This window comes from Mus musculus, chromosome 8 (assembly GCF_000001635.26).
Source record: "Mus musculus strain C57BL/6J chromosome 8, GRCm38.p6 C57BL/6J".
NCBI classification, from domain to species: Eukaryota; Metazoa; Chordata; class Mammalia; order Rodentia; family Muridae; genus Mus; species Mus musculus.
This window is the reverse complement of record NC_000074.6, coordinates 71,631,428-71,650,913: the sequence shown is the minus strand read 5'-3', so window position 1 is coordinate 71,650,913 and position 19,486 is coordinate 71,631,428. Positions and strand designations below refer to the sequence as shown.

Below are 19,486 nucleotides of genomic sequence, written 5' to 3'. Positions count from 1 at the left end.
GAGGCCAAAGGATCTGGAGCACAGGACCATCCTTGGCTACATACTGGGTGGGAAACCATCGGGCTACAAGATGAAAACTTAAATTCAAAGTCATGGAAGAAAGGACACAGGCATTTCATAGAAACTCAAAGGACTGAGCCAGAGGGAAAGGACACAGGAAGAGGGTGGTGTCTTGGAGTTCTGGGGACCCCACATCTTGGTTCTCAGACCTAGTGCCTTCTGCTTCCACCCGCCAGCCACTTTGCCTGCCTCTCCTCCAAGTATATGTGCCCTGGGGTACCCGCTGTCATGAGCACCCTGCTTGCCAACATCAACGCCTACTACGCACACACCACCGCCTCCACCAACGTGTCTGCCTCTGACCGCTTCGCTGCCTCTAATTTCGGGGTCAGTCTCAGGGGCTAGGGCTGGACAGACTTCTTTGGTCCATAGTAGCACCTCGTGTGCCTCTGCCCAGTGTTTCCCTGTCTCGGAGCCTCAGTTTGCTCATCTGTAGAATGGAATCAGACATGATGAGTGGGTAGAGCGTCCAGGTGTTGGTGGTTCACGCCTTTAATCCCAGCACTCAGGAGGCAGAGGCAGGAGGATCTTTAGAGTTCAAGGCCAGCCTGCTTTACAGTTCTAGGATACCCAGGGCTACACACAGAAACCCTATCTAAAAACAAACTCCCTAAACCCCAAAAAGAATGGGTAGAGCATTCGAAGCTCAGAGGGCTGGATAAATGAGGTACTGGGTTCTATCTGCACCGCACATAAAACAGGCATGGTAATATGCATGCTGTCATCGCAGCTCCTAGGAGGCTGAGGCAGGATGATCTCAGGTCCTGGCCAGCCTGGGCTACAGAGATCTTTTGTCAAAAAGAAACGGGGTGTGGTTGGGTGGCAAAGCTTAGTGGTTAGGGAGCACTCAGCCAGCTTAGCAGCCTACATTCAGTGACGTCACCAGACTCCCCCAGGTCTGTCTTCACCCCCACCCCAATCTTCCACTTAGAAAGAGCGCTTTGTGAAACTTCTGGACCAGCTACACAATTCTCTGCGGATCGACCTGTCCATGTACCGGGTGAGGCTGGTGGGCCTGAGTCTGCTGCCCCTTGTTTACCTGGGGGGGGGGGACAGTCACCCAGAGAGAGGGCCTGGGGACCCAGCACAGCCTGCACATGCTCCTGCATCCTCTCATGGACATGCCCCACTGTGCTGTCTGGGGGACTGACACGTGCTCACCAGTGCACCATGTGGCACTGACCCCAGTCTCTCATTACCCACTTGCTGCCAACAGAACAACTTCCCAGCCAGCAGCCCTGAGCGGCTGCAGGATCTCAAGTCCACGGTGGACCTGCTCACCAGCATCACCTTCTTCCGGATGAAGGTGGGTGCCCGCGCACAGCCACGTGAAGAAACCTCGTGGCCTGACTGTGGCCACTACTACAGTGTACCCTTAAACAAAACAGATAATGGGGGCCAGCAAAATGGTGCAGTGGGAAAAGGTGCTTGCCACCAAACCTGACTCCGTGAGTTCAATCCCCTGGACCCACATGGTGGAAGGGAGAACCGACCCCCACAGGGTGTCCTCTGGCCTCCATATGTGCATGTATCACACGCTCACATGCATACCACACACACACATGCTAAAAATACGTATGATTTAAAAACAAGAAAATTACATAGGTGTGGTGGCACATACCCACCCATGTCATAGCCCTTGGGAAGCAGAAGAAGAGAATCTCGGAGTCTGAGGCCGAGCCTGGTCTACATAACGAGACAAATCAGTAACAAACAACAGGAATATTGTGGGGAAGCCCACCAGACAGCCAACTCATAGCAGCTCATACCTGGTCTGTACGCTATGGCTCCAGCCTCCTCACCCAGTCTCTCTGCTTTCAGGTTCAGGAACTGCAGAGCCCGCCGCGTGCCAGCCAGGTAGTGAAAGACTGTGTGAAGGCCTGCCTCAACTCCACCTATGAGTACATCTTCAACAACTGCCATGAGCTCTATGGCCGGGAGTACCAAACGGATCCGGTGAGACTTGGATGGGACTTCACCTTCACAGGAGCCCTGGGACATGCTGTGCTCAGACCCTCAGTGTTGTCTTCTGGAATTCAGACTGACAGAACACACAGCATAGGGCACTTAGCACCAAGCACTCAGCACAGAACACACAGCACTGAGCACACAGCACCAAGCACTCAGTACCGAGCACACAGCACCAAGCACACAGCAGGCAGTCAAGAATGAGCTCTCTGAGTTTGGCTTAAAGCCTTATGGTTAGTAGAAAGTTTCTATTTGCAAAAGGTTCAGTGAGTCTGGTCTGTTAGAGTTAAGTTCAGTGGTTAAGAGTACTTACTGCTCCTCCAGAGGACTAGAGTTTGATTCCCAGCACCCACATGGTGGCCCACAGCCACCTATAACTGCAGTGCCTCTGGCCTCCTTGGGCACCCACATGCACATGGTGTACATACAGACACGCAAACATACGTATAAAGTCAAAGAAATCTTAAAAAGAAAGATTTGAAAGCTGGTGAGAGGTAAGAGGGCAGGCTAGGGCTTGCCACCAAACCTGGTTACCTGTGGTTCGTCCATGAGACCCGCATGGTGTAGAAAGACAGCCTATCCCTATGCCAGCCTGGCCCTCAGGACACTGAGACGTGAGGATGGACTGTTCCAGGCCAGCCTGGGCTACATCTTAAGTTTCTGCTTCAGAAAAGAAAAGATACTGGCTTGGATTGAATTTCTTTCAGTTTTTCGTCCTTTTTCAGTTTGTTTGTTTGAAATGAGAGTCTTACCATGAAGCCCATTTGGTCCCAAGTCTGTGGTGCAAGAGTGTGGCCTGCAGTACCCCTGACACCCTAACTGCTACGAATTGTCCCTTTCTCCCCTTTCAGGCCAAGAAGGGGGAGGTTCCCCCAGAGGAGCAAGGCCCTAGCATCAAGAACCTGGATTTCTGGTCCAAGCTGATCACCCTCATCGTGTCTATCATCGAGGAGGATAAGAATTCTTACACACCCTGCCTCAATCAGTGAGCTTGGGCTGGGGCCACGGGAGAGGCTTCGCAAGTGTGTGCTAGGTTTTTGGTCACAGAGTGACCCTATCTGAAAACTCCATTCGTGTGTGTGTGTGTGTGTGTGTGTGTGTCTGTCTGTCTGTGTGTCTGTGTGAGAAAGAGAGGCCCCATAGGTTGGCTTTCTTTACTGTTCATTTTGAGGTAGGGTCTCTGTAAAGATGACTTCATGCTTACTCTGTAGCCCAGGTTGGCCCTTAGCTTCAGGGCCTTCTCTGCCTTGGTCTTCCGAGAAGCTGTGAAGACAGGCCTGAGCCACAGATCCACCTGTGAAATTTAGCGTCTTATTATATGAGTGTGCAAAAAAGTGTGTGTGTGTGTGTGTGTTTACAACTGGAGCATGAACTTTGAAAATGTTTAAATTAGCATTTACTTTATTTTACTTTTAAATATTTATTACTATACGTGTTTGGGTGTTGTGCCTGCATGTGTCTGTGAACCATGTTTGTGCCTAGTACCTGTGGAGACCCTAAGAGGACATTAGGTCCCCTGGATCTTTGGTTGCAAATGGTTTCAACTGTCATGTGGGTGATGGAAATCGAACCTGGGTCCTGTGTGTATGTGTGTATGTGTATATGTGTGTATGTGTGTCACAGAGTTAACTGTGGAGGTCTATAGGCCCTTGTCCACTTTGCCAGAGGGCATGGCTGCTTGGGGAGGCGAAAAGCACTTATCCCATGCTGCAGCTGGGCTGGTGCTGGACTGTAGGGAACCGGAGCTGGTTTGGGGTCCACAGGCCCTGATAAGGTCAGCGCTGTGGGGTTCTCAGACTCTTGGACATCCAGGCTGGGAGTTGCAGAAGAGCAGAGAATGGAGTTGGGGTGGAGGTGGGGGGAAGGGGAGTTCTGGCTTGTCCCATGGGGGTGATTGTCCTTAGCTTGGTGGCAGCAGGCTTGGTGGCTGTTGTGGCTGGGAGCACAGAGAGGCTTTCTACAGGAGATTAGGCTGCAGCTCTGTAGGCAAAGGCCTTCTTTTTGGCTTCCCACAGCAGAAAGAGACAGCCTATGGTTCTAAACAGTTTATTGTCATGGTGGAAAAATGAATGCGTAAAACCATACCCCACTTCTCAGGGTGGGCCTGAGATTAAATACCTTTTGCAGGGAGGAATGTCTAGAAAGGAAGCTTATTGGCTAAGCCCTCAGGCTAGGCACGTCATTAGCTTGGAGAACTCTGTTTGGGGCCTATGTGACCACAGGACATATTTCTTTTACATGAGAAGCATGGCACATGTTCCAAGTCAGGAGTCTGGCAGGGAGCTGGGAGTCACCTAAGCCTCAGGTGTGTGGCCACTGAGTCTCTGGGTCTCGACCTGCTCTACCTTACCAAACTTCCTGGCATGGTTTCACCTCCCACAGAGGTCACAGGACAACTTGTGGGAGTCAGTTCTCTATGTCCACCCTGTGAATTCTAGGGATTGTCTTCAGGCTTGGCGGCATGTGCCTTTACCCACTGAGCCGTGCTACTGGCCTGGAAATGAACTTTTATATAATTGTTTAATATACTTGTGCTTAGCTCAGTGTGCACACCTGCAGTCCCAGCTACTCATGAGGTGGAGAATCCCTGTTTCAGAAACCATAGCAAATCATGCAGTTTATACAAACACAGCACGGTGCAGCGCAGTGCCGTGCACTGTGCGGTCGTGCAGAAGCATGGACACAGCTGGTTATAGATTGGCTCTGTGAAATATTTATCAAGTAGCTCAAGGAGCCATTTGGTCAGTTTCTTTCAAAGTGAGCCATAGAGTGGGGGTGGGGAGCATAAATCCTAGAAATCCTAGTATGTGTGTGTGTGTGTGTGTGTATAGCTGTGGATAGGTGCAGGGAGGTCCAGACACCCTCACTCTGTCCTAGTACCAGGCTTCCATCCATTTCCCAGGTTTCCCCAGGAGCTCAATGTGGGGAAGATCAGTGCTGAGGTGATGTGGAGCCTATTTGCCCAAGACATGAAGTACGCCATGGAGGGTGAGTCCCTGAACCCAGGTGGGTAGCAACAGTGATGGGCAGTGCAGGCCCAAACCTCCTGGCTGAGCCTCTGTGCCTCCTGGCAGAACATGACAAACACCGGCTGTGTAAGAGCGCAGATTACATGAACCTGCACTTCAAGGTGAAGTGGCTGTACAATGAGTACGTGGCCGAGCTGCCCACCTTCAAGGACCGTGTGCCTGAGTACCCTGCGTAAGTCCTGATGTCACCAAGACCTAAGAGGATTCCAGGACCTATGGGTGTCAGATCCCAACTCCCTGGTACTCAGGGCAGTGAGCCCAGCACCTCATCGGTACTGGGAAAGCATCTGCATCACGTGGTTCAGAAGGTCAGGGCAAGAAGGAAGCCACCATATTGAAACAAAAGCCATGATTAAAATATTTTCAGCCTGTAAAAGCTGAAAGCTCCCCCCCCTCCTCCTCCATTCTCCTCCTTCCTCTTCTTCCCCCTTCTCCCTTCTCCTTGCTCCTCCTCCTTCCTGTCCTCTTTATCCTCCTCCCTCTTCAGAGTCATCATCCTCAGGAACCTAGTGAGTTTGAGGGTAGCCTAAACTACACTGACCCCATATTTAAATAATTAAGAAACTCTAATCAAACTGAAGCTACTTCTTTTTATCCTCCTCCCTCTTCAGAGTCATCCTCGGGTACTTAGTGAGTTTGAGGGTAGCCTGGGCTATATCAACCCTGTATTTAAATAACTATATTAAGGAAACTCTAACCAAACTGAAGTGACAAATCCATTGGGGATGGAATCTGGGGACAGAGCTCAGGTCACCATGTCCAAGAGCTGGGGTTAAAGCCTGCACCCTAGTAACAGGTCGGAGGCAGGCCCAGCACACAGTGGGTGAGGTGGGTGGAGCTGGCAACAGAGTGCACAGGGGCATCCCAGCTGGTCTGTCCCTTTCCAGGTGGTTTGAGCCCTTCGTCATCCAGTGGTTGGATGAGAATGAGGAGGTGTCCCGGGACTTCCTGCATGGTGCCCTCGAGCGGGACAAGAAGGACGGGGTGAGCAGGCCATGGGTGGTGGCCACTGTCCTGTCCTGTTTGTGGGTACCTCCTGCACACATTCAGCAGTTGTGAAGTTTGAGGTCATCACCCAGCCCAAGGCCTCCGCCCTCCTGTGGCCTGAGCCCTCAGGGAGCAATGCCATGGTCTAGCCTGACACCGTCTTCTCCCTGCAGTTCCAGCAGACCTCAGAGCACGCCCTGTTCTCTTGCTCAGTGGTGGACGTCTTCTCCCAGCTTAACCAGAGTTTCGAGATCATCAAGAAGCTGGAGTGTCCTGACCCCCAGATCGTGGGCCATTACATGCGGCGTTTTGCCAAGGTGCGACCTGGGACTGGTGAGGCAAGATGGAACAGGGTTAAGGCATGGTATTCAGTTGGATGACAGAGGCGGAGGGCCATGCCACTGCAGATGAAGTCAGGTTGCTTCAGGGCTAGAGGGGAGAGGTTAGAGTCAATACTGAAGTAGAGGGATAGGAGGCATTCTAGCAGCGAAGCTATGATCCAACGTCTCCAAGGCCCTGGCATCATCCCCAGTACCTCAAAAAGAAAAGCCAAAAGAACAAAGTGAAACTTTCCTGATAACTCTAGGAAAAAAAAAATTGAGGAGGGTTAGTGAGATGACTCAGTGGGTGCAGGTACTTGCCACCAAGCCTGAAGACCCAAGTTCAATCCCCGAGATTCATAGAATGGAAGGAGAGAGCTGAGTCCTACAAGCCTGTCATCTGTCTCACACAGGCACACACATTCACACCCACCCACCCCACCCCACACACAAATTAATTACATTTTTAAAGTTTCTGGCCGGGCATGGTGGCACATGCCTTTAATCCCAGCACTTCGGAGGCAGTTGAATTTCTGAGTTCGAGGCCAGCCTGATCTACAGAGTGAGTTCCAGGACAGCCAGGGCTACACAGAGAAACCCTGTCTCAAACAAAAACAAAAGCAAACCAAAAAAAGTTTCTGTTGGGGAGGTAGGAGACGAGAGAGAGAGAGAGAGAGAGAGAGAGAGAGAGAGAGAGAGAGAGAGAGAGAGAGAGACTTGCCTGATGTGTGCGAGGCCCAGGGGCTCACTCCCACCCAGTACTACACAAAGAAAAGTTAAATAAAACAAAGCAAAAGTAGACAAATGTAGAAAACCAAGACAATTGATCAACTCCAAGGAATTCAAATGTTGGGGAGGTGAGTGTCCTGGGTTGGGTGGGCTTGGAGCTGCAGGTTGGGTTCTGCATGGCTCTCCAGTGTTGAGTACTCACACGGGCACAGCTGGCTCTGGTGAGTTTCACTGAGTGGCCATTCACCTGGGATCAAACACTGGCATCTGGGTCCCATGTGGGATCAGGGGTTTAATACTGTGGTTGGTTCCTTCAAAGCAGAAGAGGACGGCACATGGGGCATGGTGGGGTTTATATTTAATCCTTGCTCTGGGAAGGCCAGGCTAGCCTCACTACACAGCAAGACCTAGTCTCAAACAAACAAACAAACAAACAAACAAACAAACAGTTAGTTAGTGTACAGAAAGCAATACTTCCATGGGGCGGGGTCTCCTCTGGGTCCTAGTGGTTCTCTGGGATAGACAAGCATCCTAATGTCCACCCTGCACACTGTGCAGCACAATCACCATAATGTCTGCAGTGGATGGTGGCGGGGACCAGGGTCCCTGAAGCTGCAGCTCTCTCACCCCTCTCTCTGTCCACAGACCATTAGCAATGTGCTTCTCCAGTATGCAGACATCGTTTCCAAGGACTTCGCCTCCTACTGCTCCAAGGAGAAGGAGAAAGTGGTGACCTGGGGCGCCGGCCCTGCTCTCTCCCAGCCCCGTCCCTCCTGGCCCCGCCCAGCTTCCCTCAGGGTTCAGGCTCCCAGGCTCTGACATGAGACTTGAGACAACAAATTCCACTGAAGGGACATGAATCAGCAAGATCATGTGTGATTGTGTGGATTGTGTTGATTTGTCTGTCTGTCTGTCTGTCTGGTTGTGTGGGGTTTGGTAGTGGTTACTTGTTTGTTTGGGTTTTTGAGACAAGCTCTCAAAATGAAGCCCAGACTGGCTTTGAGCTTCCCATGTAGCCCAGATTAGCTTCAACCTTGCTATGTAGGTCAAGGTGGCCTTTAATCCAGTGTGTAGCCCAAACTGGCCTTGAACTTGCTATGCATTATAGGCTCAGTGCCAGCTAGCTACACTGCCCAGGTAGCTTCAGACCGGCTATGTAGCTCAGGCTGGCCTTAATCCCTGATCTCTTGTCTCTACTTTCTAAGTGCTAGGGTGACAGCTATGTGCCTCTGGGCCCAACCATCTAACTGTTTGGTATAGCTGTATTGAGGCCTGGGTCATGAGTGTGTTCATGCCTGTGTGACTGAGACTGTGAATCTGGGGGGTCCTATGAGTGCACATGAGGGTAAGGATATGCTTTCCTGGGTGCCCAGGGTGACTTCCAGGGTGTAGCTTCAGCAGAGACAGGGGGATTATGAGGACTCCTCTCTGCCCCTTTTTGGCCTTCCTACAAGCAGAGAGATATTGCTACAGACCTGCTCCATCTGGTCCACGGGATCCTTTCCCCAGTTTATGCATGTCCAGGGCTATTGTCTCCCATCCCCTAGGGGACCCCCATTTCCCAGTCCCCAAGAGGTGGTGGGAAGTCACCAGCCTGACTTTTGCTCTTCCCAGCCCTGCATCCTCATGAACAACACACAGCAACTACGAGTGCAGCTGGAGAAGATGTTTGAGGCGATGGGCGGGAAGGAGGTAGGCACCAGGATGCATTTTGGAGGATCTTGCCCATAGTCCCATTCCTGAGATCATGGCTTGGGTGTGAATTGCAGTCTTACCAGGGAGACCTGGCTGCCTGAGCCTCAGTTGCTTTCCCCAGTCCATTAGACACTTTCCCGGGGGCATGTGAAGACAGGGGTGTTAACAACTTTGCCTCCCTCAGCTGGATGCCGAGGCCAGTGGCACCCTGAAGGAGCTGCAGGTGAAACTCAACAATGTCCTGGATGAACTCAGCCATGTGTTTGCCACCAGGTGAGTGGCATCTCCAGGATAGAGACACGTGAGCAGGGAAGACCCCGAATCTTGGGCTTCTGATGTTTGGCTCATGCCAGGGGCAGACTCAGACATTCTTTCCCACAGCATGGCCATAGGGGTACCTGTGAGTCATTTAACCAATTCCGGCCTCAGTGAACCAGAAGAGAAGGAATTCTGGCCCGATAGTCACATAGGAAGTCTCAGGGGAGAATGTCCGCCATCTGGGCTTGTTGGTGCTGTTGCCTCCTAGTGTTGGGGACCCAGGCCACAGATCCTCATTGAGTGGCCTCACCCTCTGGGACACAGAACCTGGGCTGAGTACCTTTCTGATGTGTCCACAGCTTCCAGCCACACATTGAGGAATGCGTCAGACAGATGGGTGACATCCTGAGCCAGGTGAAGGGCACAGGCAATGTACCTGCCAGTGCCTGCAGCAGCGTGGCCCAGGATGCAGACAATGTGCTGCAGCCCATCATGGATCTTCTGGACAGCAAGTGAGGGTGGAAAGAAGAGGGGGCGAGGGGAAGGAGGGAAGGAGGCCAGGTGCATGTGTGCCTGATGCTGTTTCTGTGCATGTAGGGTGCCATGATAGACCAATGGCATGTGCATGAGGTGGGCTGAGTCACAAAATACTTACAAGAGTGGATGGAGGACAGATGTTTAAAATATGGTGGACAGGCCCTTGAAAGGTGGGTGGGTGGATGGATGGATAGGTGGGTGGGTGGGTGGATGAGTGGATGGGTGGATGGATGAATGGGTGGATGGATGGATGGATGGATGAGTGGGTAGGTGGGTGGGTGGATAGATGGATGAATGGGTGAATGGGTGAGTGGGTAGGTGGATGGATGAGTGGGTGGGTGGATGAATGGATGGATGGATGGATGGATAGATAGATGGATAAATAGGTGGGTGGGTGGGTGGATGGATGTGTGGGTGGGTGGGTGGATGGATGGATGGTTGGATGGATGGATGAGTGGATGGGTAGATGGATGAGTGGGTGGATGGATAAGTGGGTGGGTGGATGGATGGATGAGTGGGTGTGTGGGTGGGTGGATGGATGGATGGATGGATGGATGGATGGATGGATGGATGGGGGAATGGGTGGGTAGGTGGATGGATGAGTGGGTGGATGGATGAGTGAGAGGGTAGATGGATGGGTGGATGGATGAGTGGGTGGGTGGATGGATGGATAGATGGATGGGGGAATGGGTGGGTAGGTGGATGGATGAGTGGGTGGATGGATGAGTGAGAGGGTAGATGGATGGATGGGTGGATGGGTGGGTGGATGGATTAGTGGGTGGGTGGGTGGATGGATGGATGGATGGATGGGGGAATGGGTGGGTAGGTGGATGGATGAGTGGGTGGATGGATGAATGAGAGGGTAGATGGATGGGTGGATGGATGAGTGGGTGGGTGGATGGATGGATGGATGGATGGATGGATGGATGGATGGATGGATGGATGGGGGAATGGGTGGGTAGGTGGATGGATGAGTGGGTGGATAATGGGTAGATGGATGAGTGAGAGGGTAGATGGATGGGTGGATAGATGAGAGGTGAGTAGATGGATTTGTGGTGGGTGAGTAGTGGGTGGATGGATGGTGCATTGATAACATGGTTTGGGGGATAATGGTGGTGAATTTGGGGGTAAGGTTGGTAGATGAGGGGTCAGCTGGGAAGCCCATGCTGGCAGATTGTCCCTCTCTTCAAGTTACCTAAGTCTTCAGGAATTGTCTTGTCCTCCCTTGTCTTTGGCTATGACCTCAATCCCTGTGTATCATGTCTTCAGGCCTCACATTTCACTTGACTGCACACAGTGTTTGTTCATATTTGAATATCTTGCCAAGTCTGCCCTGAGCACTCTGTAGCCAGCCTACCTTCACCATGTTACCCAGGTGTTTTCCCCAGAGCCCCGCTGTTGGACTTCCCTGCACACACTGTGCGGTGCTCACCCTGTCACCCTGTCAGGGCCAAACCTGTGCATAGAGGGTGGTGGCCCCTCTCTCTGACCTCAGCCTCACCCTCAGCCTCACCCTGTTTGCCAAAATCTGTGAGAAGACAGTTCTGAAGCGGGTGCTGAAGGAGCTCTGGAAGCTGGTGATGAACACAATGGAGAAGACCATCGTCCTGCCACCGCTCACTGACCAGACGGTGAGACTCCTGTCCCAGGACACTTGGCCATCTCTGTGAGGGAAGCCCAGGGAATGCGGTGCCTCCAAGATAAGGGATCAAGACACTGACACTGGGGTTTAGGGGGTCACTCAGGTGTAATCAAGGGTGAACACTGGGGACAATTGGAAAGTCAGAGCCCATAGATATCTCAGGCCAATTGTTTCCCTAACATCCAGTGAGGAGCTGGGGAATCTGAGATAAGAGCCAGATGTGCCTGCACATGACACTGATAACACAGGCTGAGGGCCCAGGGCTGGCAGCAGGATGCCCAGGGGTGGACACTCACATGGAGGAGGGTGGCGAGGCCTCAGCCAGGTGCCTGTAGCTGGGCACTCAGGACTGGTCCTCTGGGCAAGGCCAGGGCTGGGGCGGGGCGACATCGCCTCAGTGTCTTCCCAGAGCCACTCACAGTGACTTATTCCCCTCTCCCCACCCTGCCCCCATTCCGGCTGGCAGATGATTGTAAGTAGAGACCCGTTTGTCCGTCTGTCTGTCCATCGTCCTTTTTCGTTCGCTGTGTGTTTGGACTGGGGCCGCCCCCACCCTCCCAGTGCCCCCTCCTCCCCTCACCTTGACTTTGTATCTGTGTGCTGGTGGGTGGGACATGGGGCTTGGAGGCCACACCCCTCCCAGATTCAAAAGCAGAGCCTACCTACATCCACACTGTCAGTCTATTCCTTCCTGTCCAATCCTGTCCCTGTCCTTTAGATGGAAACCCACCCAGTCTGAAGGGTAGAAAGAGGGAGGTGGAGTCCTCCCTCTCGCATGCAGGTGTCTGCCATGTGGCCTGCTCAGCACACCCCCATGACTCCCCTAGTGCACAGGCACACACCAATACATGTGGAGGCCCAGCTGGGGGACCTGGAGAGTATGTAGGCAGTCTGGGTGTCACCACTTTGTCCAGACCATCACCTGGGAGAAACTCCCAACCTTGGTTTCTGGGAATGGGAAAGAATTGGAAAGAATTCCATGCCAGGGCTTTCTGAGCTACCAGAGTGAAAGGGAGCAATCACGGTATCCAAACGTTTGCCCAGTGACCCACAGACCCCTCAGTAAAACCATCCCCTCCAACAATTCTCTATGGGTCAGGCGAGGCCACCATGACATTTTACTTTGTCCCAAACTCACCTTCCCAGAGGACGCAGCATGGCATCATGCCCAGTGCCCAGGTTGTAGTTGTAGGCAAACCGTAAAGGAAAACAAGACACTGACAGCTTGTGACAAGCCAGTGCCTGTCACAGCTTACCTTCATGACAGCCCTCTGAGGGAAGTCTCAATACAATCAATCTAGTGGGAAAAGCCAAGGCTGGGAGGGAGAGCAGCCTTCTGGCTCAGGCCATAGCTTAGTGATGGCGTCAGTTTGGATCTGTCTCAGTGCAGACCGGGGATGCTTCTGTTAATCTGGGATCCAGCAGGTTTCTTTGTACACCAAATGTAAATGGCTTGTATTTTGACAGTGGCGTTTACCTTGTGCTCTTGCTGGCTCTGGCCCTGGCACTCTTCTCCTCCTCTTTCTCCCCATCCCCTTCCCTCACCTTTCATCTCCCTTCCCATCCTTCCTCTCCCTCCTCTTCCTGGATTTCTCCCACCCCCCCATGTCTGTCTCTCCCTTCTCTTCCCTCTTCCCCATCATCCCTCCTCCTTGTTTTCCAGCTTCCTCCCTGCCTTCCTTTTCACTCCTCCCCTCACCCTCCTCCCCTTTTTCTCTCTCTGGATCATACAGCGTCTCCTCTCCTTCCTCTGTCTCTTAGGAGTGAGCCTCCACATTCCCCAGCATTCCCCAACCCTTAGTCAGTGCAGCCCTCCTGTTCCCACATGGGAGACTGATTCTCCTGGGTCCTGACCTCCATATGACATTGTCTCTGCAGGGCACCCTCTTGAGAAAACATGGCAAGGGCCTAGAAAAGGTAATGAGGGCCTCGGCTTGCCGGGGTCCGGGTGTCCGGGCGTGAGTGCTCCTGTGGTTCCTACTTGGGTAGGAAGATCAGCTGATGCCACAGTGGGAGGCTGATCTTGATCTGGTCCCTAGGAACTGAAAGTCAGAGCTCAGATCCTTTTCTGGAGGTGGGGGGAGGGGGAGTGTGTGCATAGCCCTTCTGTCCCTCAGCCCCAGACTCAGCTGATATCTGTGGTTTCTTCCAAGGACCACATCCTGGATGGCCCTGCACTGAGACATGGATTCTTATTGCTTTAATGAATGTTTATTGTAAGGCCAAATGTGGCCAAATGTGGGCAGTTGCTTGACTGCGAACTTGATTGCACAGAATGAATGTATCAGGGCCTCTCCATGCCCTGAATGGGTCTTGGTGTTATGACTGGAGCATAGGGTATTTCCACTCCCAGTCACTCCTGGAGGCACTGTGGTCAACGATGTATGAGTTTACATGTGATCATGCAAAGCATGTTGTGTGTTCTGGCCTGAGAGGTTCCTGAATGTGTGAATTGATTGGTTTTTTTAATTATTATTTTAAATGTCTGCAGAATCAGTCTGCAGGTCTAGAGTGAGTATGTGTCTGTGTGCATATGTGTGCTTGCCTGTGTGTATGTATGGGTCTGCCTGGGTGGTGTGTGTCTGAGTGTGCAAGCATACGTATCTGTGTGTGCATGTGTATGTCTGTGTGTGCGTGCATATGTGTGAGAATGTATGTATGTGTGTTCATGCACATGTTCTCCTGTGTGTGCATGTCTGTGTGCAAGCATGTGTGTCTGTGTGTACATGTAAGCATATGTGTTTATGTGTGTGTGTGAGTGTGTGTGTGTGTGTGTGTGTGTGTGTGTGTGAAGGCACTTGGAGCTTGCAGGACTAATCAGGGCATTTCAGGCCTCCCCAACACTGGCTTGGGGCATGTGGGGGGTACAGAGACCTCGAGCCCTCCCTCTCCTTGCCTTCTCCTGTAGTCGGGGTTATAGCCTTCTAGGAGTCCCCAATATGTGCAGTGGTCAAGAAGTCTACATTCAGAGACAAAGGTAGATGCCTCAGATGGGAGGCACTAGTATCCACTTCAATGACTGGGGGGAGCTCACCCTATGATTCCAAGGGGCAGGGAAGTCCCACTGAGTATCCTCCCAACACGCATCAGAACTCTGACCTCCGCCTGGTTCTCTCCACAGGGCAGGGTGAAACTGCCAAGCCACTCAGACGTAAGCCTGGCCTCTCACTGTCTGTCTGGCTCCCACCCCATCCCTCTTCCTCCCTGCCCTTCCTCTCTGTGGTCCGTGCCGTCGGGGGCATCCTGTGGCCCTGTCTGTTATTTCTTCTTCCTCTGTCTGTCTGACTTGTTTGTTGGTGGGTAGGGAAGGGCAGTGGGAGGCGTGGAGGGTGCTCAGGAGGGCCCCCTGCTTTGCACTGGAGCACAGGTGGGTGCAACAAGGGAAACTGAGGCTCAGACAGGTAGGCTCTGGTAACTCCAGCTCACAGCCTCAGGGAACCCTAAGACTACAGGGCTGTAGTGCAGCAGAAGCCGCTCACTGAGCACTCACGGGGCCAGACTGTGACTTTTGTCCTGATGTGTGTGTGAGGGCCTGGTTTCCATCCCCAGCAGGACAGAATAGCACAGAGTGACAGCCTGAAGTCTCAAAGCCAGGTGGTGTTTCCAAACATCCTCTGCTAAACAGGCCAACCATAGCCCTGGGCCATCCTAGCTGGTGGAGCCAGCTTCCCTCCCACAAGTTACTAATTAGCATGGAGATACCAGGCCCAGAAAAGACTAGGCCTGAGGTCTTGCAGTTCAGTGGAGAATCTGAGGATGGGACCCATTCTGCCAGGCATTACCTGTGATGAGACCAAGACAGCAAACAAGACATCAAGGAATTACACATTCTTTCAAGGCCATAGGGTGGCTGTGACCACCATCTAAAGGGGTAGCAGTTTCAGAGGGGTTAAGTCACCTATCCAGGGCTGCATAGCCTGGCTGGAGTTTTCACCAAGACCTGCCTGGCTCTGCATAGCCATAGTTGGCATCTGGTGGGCATCTTGGGGAGAGGGGAAGTGTATGCAGATGCCAGTATGTGAGGAGTCTTCCTGATGCTCAAAGAGTCCTCCACACCACCCCCAGGGGTGACCAGGGGAAAGGAAATTCCCCCAAGGTGGGTCCCTGAATGCCCAGCCTGGCTCAGGACCCATTGCCACTAACAAGCCCATCTCTGTCCTCCCTCATCACGCCACACATGGACAGGCGGCCACATGCCTGTTTCTCTTATGTCTTCCAGTTGTGAGGTCATGGTGGGTATGACAGGGTGGGCAGTCTTCCCAGAGAACCGGGCTTCTCCTGCAACAAGGTGCCATGTGCCCCTGGATCTCACTGGAGCTCCTGATCCTGCTGTCCATGGGTCTCAAGCATTGCTTGAACCTTTGGACAGGAACCAAGTTGGCAGTTGGGTTTGGGTCACTCAGGATGGGGAACTATTTAGAAAACGCACACTCTCACCCGAGCTACCTGCTGTTTTCCACAGGGGACACAAATGATCTTCAATGCTGCCAAGGAGCTGGGCCAGCTGTCCAAACTTAAGGTGAGGGGGCAGAAGCTCTCAGGAGAAAGACTAGGAACAGATCAACAGGCAAAAATCCCTGCTCCCAGACCTGAATCCCACTTAAAATGTCCTTGAGTATAATGGATCAAGGATACAGATCACTTGATCCACAGCATGGAAAGCAAAGGCTCACAGTGTAAAAGCTTTGCCCACCTAACCTCTCCCTGCCATCCCCACAGGATCACATGGTGCGGGAAGAAGCCAAGAGCTTGACCCCGAAGCAGTGTGCTGTTGTTGAACTGGCCCTGGACACCATCAAGGTAAGGGAGGGGCTACAGAGGGTTTTAAGAGAGGGCATGAGAAAGTGGGATTTGAGGAATGCATAGGAATTTACAAAGTAAAGTATATGGGTAGCGAGCAGGGAGTAACTTTCCATCTGTGCATACAGTAAATACAGTGGTCCTGGGGCAGCTGTGGCCTGGTGAAGATGGGGAGGGTGAGAGGTGCTGGGAGCCATCTGAAGCCTCACTGTGTCCACCCTCAGCAATACTTCCACGCGGGGGGCGTTGGCCTCAAGAAGACCTTCCTGGAGAAGAGCCCGGACCTCCAGTCCCTGCGCTACGCCCTGTCGCTCTACACGCAAGCCACCGACCTGCTCATCAAAACCTTCGTGCAGACGCAGTCAGCGCAGGGTAAGGGAATCTGGTGCTTTCTTCCCGAGCCAACCAGAGTCTCCCCGCCCAGCCGCAGGCTCCTCCCCTGAATGACTGACAGAACTCCATGGGGGCGGGGCATCCGACATCTAGGCACCAAAGGTGATTCTTTCAAGACAAAGAAACAAGGGGTGATGGGCAGCCGTTGGAGGGAACCTCACTGACTCCAGAAGCCAGGATTTTAAAGCTTCCAGGGCAACGGAGTGACTGTCATTGAGGGGCGGGACCTGGTTGTCCGCTCTGGGGCAGGACTTCTATGGTACTCTTAGAATAAGAGAAAATTGACAGCTCTAGGTGAAATCTGATGTCATGGATTCAAAGCGTGGCTTCCTCCTTGGGGGCGGGGCCTCTGCGCTAAGTCAAAGATGTGGAATGATTGACAGGTCTAGGAGGTTCAAGGATCTGGCCCTGGGAGTTGTGGGGACCTGGGAGGTGCTGGGCCTCAGGTCTCCCCGATCCCTCTGTCTGTCTGTGTTGCTTCTGTCCCCGTCCCTCTGAGCTCTCTCCATGCAGCAGCTGAGGCCACAGGGCAGGGGTCCAAGGTCCTAGTATCTCTCTCTCTCTCTCTCTCTCTCTCTCTCGGGACCCCCGTTCAGAATTACCCCAAAGGTGCCATCTGGGCAGAGGTTGGTGACCTCAGGCTTTGTTCTTGTGGTGGAACGAGGGAGGTTGTTATCCATGGCCCCCAACCCCGCACAGCGGGTGGAGCCCAAGCCTCAGTTTCCTCTCCTGTTCTTGTTGCTTTTGGTGTCCCTAGTGTTCCCGGAGTGGGAGGCTGTCTGTCTGTCCGTCCGTCTGCACTGACGTTTCTTTCTCTCTCCCCTTCTCTCTCTCTCTTTCTCTCTCTCTCTCACTCTCTCATTCTCTCTTGCTCTCTCTCTTGCTCTCTTGTTCTTCCTGTCACTCGCTGCCCCCTTTCTGCGCCTCCCCCCCCCGCCCCCCCCCCCGCCACGTACACTCCTCCCTCCTCTCCTCCTCCCTCCCTGTCCATCCTGGTCAGTCCATGGTGGAAAAGGGACTAGGTTTACCCTTAGTGAAGACGTTTGTCCTGAGATGGGTACGTGCCTGCGCCGCCCGCCACCCGCACGCGGTGCCCGGTGCCTGCGCCCTTCCCCCTGCCCGGCTAGTAAGACCCCGGCCTTCCCGCACGGGGGCGCCATGTCCTCGCACATGGGGAAGGGCGGCTTGCTGGCTCCACCCAGGGAAGGAGTCCCCATCCCTTTCTCCCAAGACACACGCATCCCAGGCTGGGCCTGCGGCTTCCATTCCCAGAAAAGCACAAGAAAACTAAACAATGAAGTGTGCTCAGATCCTAAGTCAGCCATTCTGCAGCCAGCCTCCTCCCTGACTGTTCTGTCCCCTGGAAAACAGGGATAGTCAAGATGGACATTTCCAGGTGTGCCTGATGGCACAGGCCTGTGGTCCCTGTACTTGGGAAGCAGTGATAGGGGGATCACATGTTCCCACCAATCTTAGTCAAATACCCGCCCCCATCCAAAAAGAACTTGCATCCTGTCCAGTCTTCCCACAGGCACCTGAGGTTTCCTGTGGTTGAGGGTCAAGGCAGCCTCCTTCCCCTACAAGAGACTCTGGTTATGGTGGGAGGGTGGAGTGTGTGACAGCCCCTTCCTGGTGGAGCCAGCAAACCTGGGGTGGGGGCTGGCACCGCCCCCTCCTCACTTCTTACTAGCCTGGGCCTTGATCTGACCTTTTACACAACCCACCATGTCTAACTCCCCAGCACCCCACCTCTGGCCCGGACTGAGCTTGCTGAAGCATTGGCCTGGGGGGAGGGGGCTGAGCATGTGACTGGGGAGGTATCTGAGATGATATGGGTGACCACCTGAGGTGGACAGTGCTGGGGCCATGAGCGCAGGAGTCTCCTGGCCGCCCTGTTTCCTGATCCCCATCACTTCCTGTCCAGCACAGGTAACCTGGATGGACCTCTGATGATCATCTTGCCTTCCACATTCTCTTCCTTGCCATGCCCGTGCATGGGGTGCCCTGGGAGTGGAGAGCTGCCTGGGGCGGGGCGGGGCTGGGTGGGGTGGGGGGTATTGATGAGGTGCTGGTGGCCACAGCCTCACAGGCCCTGGGATGTGCATCTGAGTCACAGGTCTGGATGGTTAAAGCAGTAGTTTTTAAACTGACCCCTCATGAGTCCCCAGCATAACCAGCATGACACTTAATGGTGATTGGGAGGAGCCCTGCACATGGCTACCACACAGACAAATTAGTTGACTAGGAAACTAATATTAGGGGTTTGTTGACATCAGGAATGGCTGGATCCAGATTCCAATGCCATTGGTCAATTGGTATCCTTGGAGACCTTTGTGGCCAGATTACAATAAAAATTAGGAACTGAGTTTCTATTAGCCCAGCCTGGATCACATGACCATGCAGAGGGCAATCTGCTTCCCGGGCAGGAAATGCCCTATGTGGACTGTTGTAGCTCTCTAAGTCACCACAGCTTTTGAAGAGCTGCTCAGTGGGAACTGAAGTTTGCCAGTAGATCTGGAGTCAGGACAGGGGCGACAGAAGCTGTCATGTCAGAGGGCAGGGCATTCTGGGAGGCTTCAGAAGGCTGGGAAGGAGCCTGTGGGTGGGGCACTGGACTCTAAGGGCCTCTTGGGAGGGAGCCTGCAAGAAGACACAAGTGCTTCCTTGGAGCCTGAGATGGGAGCCACGGGAGGCTCTTGAGCAGAGGAGGGATGGGCTAGGCCAGGCCGTTTTTACTGTTGTATTGGTGGCCGAGAGGGAGGAGAGCCGACCCTGGGAAGCTACTAGCCAGGGTGTCAGGGTGGGAGCTGGGCCAGGTCTGTGCAGGACATGAGCAGATTCCAGATACATTTTGAAGGCAACATAGTCAGGACTTTTCTGGGTCCCACCACCTCGGGCTAGTGTGAGGACAGGGAATTGGGTGGACAGAGGCGAGAGGGAGAAAAGCTGTGGAAGAGTCGGCAGCACTGACAGCCAGAGAGAATCATTGAAGCAGGCTCAGGAGGCGGGAGAGAGAGCCCAGGAGAAAATGAGGCAGATGCACTCGGCTCAGGGAGGTTAAGAGATTT

At 53.2% G+C, this 19,486-nt stretch overlaps 1 protein-coding gene across 15 annotated transcripts in view; it reads left to right on the top strand.

Annotated features, from left to right (window-relative positions):
• Positions 1–19,486, top strand: part of Unc13a (unc-13 homolog A) — a 47,650-nt gene that overhangs the window by 20,861 nt on the left and 7,303 nt on the right. For 4 of the 15 annotated variants that reach the window (XM_030243646.1, XM_006509693.4, XM_006509692.4 and 1 more), the window contains 21 exons: positions 237–387; positions 992–1,060; positions 1,277–1,366; positions 1,882–2,016; positions 2,880–3,013; positions 4,931–5,016; positions 5,103–5,229; positions 5,945–6,041; positions 6,218–6,361; positions 7,739–7,822; positions 8,708–8,785; positions 8,973–9,061; positions 9,406–9,558; positions 11,091–11,214; positions 11,692–11,697; positions 13,104–13,142; positions 14,347–14,376; positions 15,688–15,744; positions 15,945–16,025; positions 16,250–16,397; positions 17,419–17,475. In XM_030243646.1, the coding sequence (XP_030099506.1) occupies positions 237–387; positions 992–1,060; positions 1,277–1,366; positions 1,882–2,016; positions 2,880–3,013; positions 4,931–5,016; positions 5,103–5,229; positions 5,945–6,041; positions 6,218–6,361; positions 7,739–7,822; positions 8,708–8,785; positions 8,973–9,061; positions 9,406–9,558; positions 11,091–11,214; positions 11,692–11,697; positions 13,104–13,142; positions 14,347–14,376; positions 15,688–15,744; positions 15,945–16,025; positions 16,250–16,397; positions 17,419–17,475 (1,979 nt within the window). Of the gene's footprint in view, positions 1–236; positions 388–991; positions 1,061–1,276; positions 1,367–1,881; positions 2,017–2,879; positions 3,014–4,930; positions 5,017–5,102; positions 5,230–5,944; positions 6,042–6,217; positions 6,362–7,738; positions 7,823–8,707; positions 8,786–8,972; positions 9,062–9,405; positions 9,559–11,090; positions 11,215–11,691; positions 11,698–12,986; positions 13,143–14,346; positions 14,377–15,687; positions 15,745–15,944; positions 16,026–16,249; positions 16,398–17,418; positions 17,476–19,486 lie in introns of those variants that run through there. The other 11 variants (XM_017312877.2, NM_001029873.2, XM_017312882.2 and 8 more) reach the window with 8 other exon arrangements.